The sequence below is a fragment of the Arabidopsis thaliana genome, assembly GCF_000001735.4.
Source record: "Arabidopsis thaliana chromosome 1 sequence".
NCBI classification, from domain to species: domain Eukaryota; kingdom Viridiplantae; phylum Streptophyta; class Magnoliopsida; order Brassicales; family Brassicaceae; genus Arabidopsis; species Arabidopsis thaliana.
The window spans coordinates 25,719,038-25,722,897 of NC_003070.9; the positions used below are offsets into that span (position 1 = coordinate 25,719,038).

At 31.6% G+C, this 3,860-nt stretch overlaps 1 protein-coding gene across 2 annotated transcripts; it reads left to right on the forward strand.

Annotated features, from left to right (window-relative positions):
• Positions 1-920: 920 nt before the first annotated feature.
• TKPR2 (NAD(P)-binding Rossmann-fold superfamily protein) lies at positions 921-2,512 on the forward strand. Of its 2 annotated transcripts, NM_105525.5 has the most exons (4): positions 921-1,134; positions 1,221-1,585; positions 1,664-2,016; positions 2,104-2,512. In NM_105525.5, exons 1-4 carry the CDS (start codon positions 1,029-1,031, stop codon positions 2,243-2,245), a joined length of 966 nt encoding a protein of 321 aa, NP_177021.1. In that variant the 5' UTR covers positions 921-1,028; the 3' UTR covers positions 2,246-2,512. The 2 variants fall into 2 exon arrangements, with proteins under 2 accessions (NP_177021.1, NP_001319348.1); NM_001334367.1 differs by lacking the exon at positions 921-1,134 and having other exon boundaries at positions 1,135-1,585; positions 2,104-2,427.
• Positions 2,513-3,860: the final 1,348 nt, after the last annotated feature.

Genomic DNA, 3,860 nt, shown 5'->3' on the forward strand with positions numbered 1-3,860 from the left:
TCCGAATCTTGAATTGGAAATATAGTGTTGATTTTTCGTTTATTCCATTTAGAGGGAACATAAATAGTTTTAGTAGCAATTATGAAGTGACGTGTTTGTATAGTACTATTGGGTGGTATTTGATAAGATTGATCATTAAGGAGACCATCTTCCCAACTATCTTTATTAACTTTGATTTTGATTTTGATTTTGATAATATTATACTAATATATTTGTGACTATTGGACCATAAGTATTCTCACTATCATGTGTTATTTTCGAGTATCAATTATGCAAACGAGCTGAATGATTTGACTATAAGTTTTTGTCACGTGGTGCTGAAATTATGTTATCGCTTTTTCCCCAACCCTAGCTTTAATTAAGATGATTAAAAAATAAAAAGTCATTTGTGAGTTTATAAAGTAAAAAAATAAAATTCATCTGTAATGAACTTACACAACTCATAAGACATTAGCTAACAAAAATTTGTGGAATCTCATTTTGACGAGAAATTACACAGTCAGATCTTCAATTTTTTTTTTGCAAAAAACTTGTTTTTACTTTCACAATCAAAACTTATTTATAAAACACCACAATCGAATCGCAGTTGTTATACTTTACTTCGATCGATATATAAAAATTGTTAAGAATTCATCTTATAACTTTATATCATATTGAAGTATAATCGTTTATATCTTCTAGTCTTTTAGATTATGTTACTTTGACGATTGATAAATATCAGAAACACATGTTCCTACCAAAAAAAAATATCAGAAACACATGCGAAGACATGGGTGTGTTGAATATGCATTATGGACTTCTAGAATGCGTTAAAAATATTTAAAATCTTTAAAACCCAATGGGCTTTAAAAATCAATTCGAAAGCCCAATGACCTGCACTTCTTTGACATAAAATAAAATAATTATCATTTCTCCAACGTGAGAGAGCACGAATGTGATGAATCACCCACTCTGCTTTTACATCCACAAAGCTCACTTTTATTAAACCAAATCACAATCTCAATATCACATTCGTTGCAGAGACAAAGATGTCTGAGTATTTGGTAACTGGAGGAACAGGTTTCATTGCTTCTTACATCATCAAATCACTTCTCGAACTCGGACACACCGTTCGAACAACTGTCCGAAACCCACGTAATTTCTCAATTCTCTCACACTAGAATCATTCAAAGTTTCCACCTTTAATCTCCTGATTTTGGATTTGGTATTTGTATTGAAAGGTGATGAAGAAAAGGTTGGATTTTTATGGGAATTTCAAGGAGCAAAACAGAGGCTAAAGATTCTCCAAGCTGATCTAACGGTAGAAGGAAGTTTTGATGAAGCAGTGAATGGTGTTGATGGAGTATTCCACACTGCTTCTCCTGTTCTTGTTCCACAGGATCATAACATTCAGGAGACTTTGGTTGATCCTATTATAAAGGGTACAACAAATGTGATGAGCTCTTGTGCCAAGTCTAAAGCCACATTGAAAAGGATTGTTCTTACGTCTTCTTGCTCTTCGATACGCTACCGTTTCGATGCAACTGAAGCTTCTCCTCTCAATGAGTCTCATTGGAGTGATCCTGAATATTGCAAACGTTTCAATGTGAGAAAAACATTTTCTTCTCTCTACCCTGAACTCGTTTATTAGAAGTAAATGAATCTTTGATTGGTGCATGCACAGCTTTGGTATGGATATGCAAAGACTTTAGGAGAAAGAGAGGCTTGGAGGATAGCTGAAGAGAAAGGATTAGACTTGGTTGTTGTGAATCCTTCGTTTGTGGTTGGTCCATTGCTTGGACCAAAACCAACAAGTACTCTGCTTATGATTCTTGCTATTGCTAAAGGTCTTGCTGGAGAGTATCCAAATTTCACTGTCGGGTTTGTGCATATAGATGATGTTGTTGCTGCACATGTATTGGCTATGGAAGAGCCTAAAGCATCAGGGAGAATCATATGTTCGAGTTCTGTTGCTCATTGGTCTGAGATCATTGAGTTGATGAGAAATAAGTATCCTAATTACCCATTTGAGAACAAGTATTAAATCTCTCACTCTTATTAGATTCACCAAGATTTGATTATGTGGTTGGTTGGTTGATTTGATTCTTTTGTTGTTTGTTTCAGGTGTAGTAACAAAGAAGGAGACAATAGTCCACATAGTATGGATACAAGGAAGATACATGAGTTGGGATTTGGATCCTTCAAGTCACTACCTGAGATGTTTGATGATTGCATCATCAGTTTTCAGAAGAAGGGTCTGCTCTAAATATATACATTTTCATACATCGAATTGTCGATTAATGGATCGATTTCAATGTATTGGACTCTTGCCAAGTAGTAACTGGTTTTTAATTTCTGCCTCTAGTATAAATTCAATAAGCTGGTGTTGATCAATTACTTGTTCTAATCTTGGTACTTTTAAGCATTACCAAAATGATCCAAGTGGTGGCTTTCAATGAAAATGTGAGAACCTTCAGAGACAGAAATGACATTTTATCAATCTACTGTCTCTTATTAATAGACTAAATATGTTTACCTCTTCAATTAGTAAAATAGAGTAATAGAACAAAACTAAATTTTAGTCTTCATTTAAAATTAGATAACGACATTTTTTTTTTGAAAATTAAAATTAAATATTTAAAGGATAATTATTATGAAAAAACTAATATAGATTTACGATATAAAAATGCACAATAATACCAAACAAATTTTACATTGTCATGTATTATATTTATTTTAGTTTTACAACATATTTGTTTATAGAGTGCAGTTTTTATAACCCCAGAGACAAAATATATGTTTAAATACTAGTTCATTGACATCTTCACATTCTTAGATGGATGTCTTGGACCTGGTGGATGACGTGGTCGAGGTTTGTGTTGGAGGTGTTATGCCAGGGAACTGGTTCACAGATGTCTTCACACTTTAGCTTGATGGGTTTGGTGGTGGATACCATGACTCGGTTGAGAAAGTTGGATATCTTGCCTCAGCAAGGCCAAATGCAAGAAAAAACAAAGTAACCACCATTTTTATCTGAGAGAGCTTCACAATCATTTTCATTTTCTTTTTTTTGTGATTAAAAAATTTTACCCTATCTTTCTTATTTATATTTGTTGTGACATCAAAAAAATGAAGCAGTATAATTATTTAAATTGTATGTTATAAATCTTGTATAATAAAGTAAAGTTGTTGACCCAGAAAATTAAAGTAAAGTTTTCTAACATCAAATTTTGAGAAGCTGAATTGTGGCATCTCTTAATTTGACACCTGTTTTTCTTATTAAACTCAATTATACCAGTATGTATTTTCATTAGATTTTATTATATTATTATATTAAAAATATCTAATCAAAATTTCAAAGACACCTTATTTATTTTCTTTATATTAAATATTTTCCAAAGTTTTTTTTTATATTTATTTTATCTTTGTCATATCAAATTTCTGCCTCTAGTATAAATTCAATAAGCTAGTTTTGATCAATTACTTGTTCTAATCTGGTACTTTTAAGCATTAACAAAATGATCCAAGTCGTGGCTTTCAATGATGGCCCTGTTTGTTTCTCCATTCAGATGGATCATCTAGATGGAGATGAAAACTGATGTTTGTTTTTGACAAATTAATAGATCATTTGGATGAATCATTTGGATGTTCCATGTGAATGACTTTGTAAATTTAAGCTAATTTGTGAAACTCATTTGGATGGACTTGGTAGAACCATTTGGATGAAGATGATTTAGTCCAAAAAAACAAATGACAAATATAGTCTCTTTTAATAATGTTAATTTTAATAGATTTATTATTTAATATTTTTTTTTAATTACTTATTGTACAAAAAAACTCTAAAAATTGTAAAGTCACTGACTATTATTTTACGTCATTCG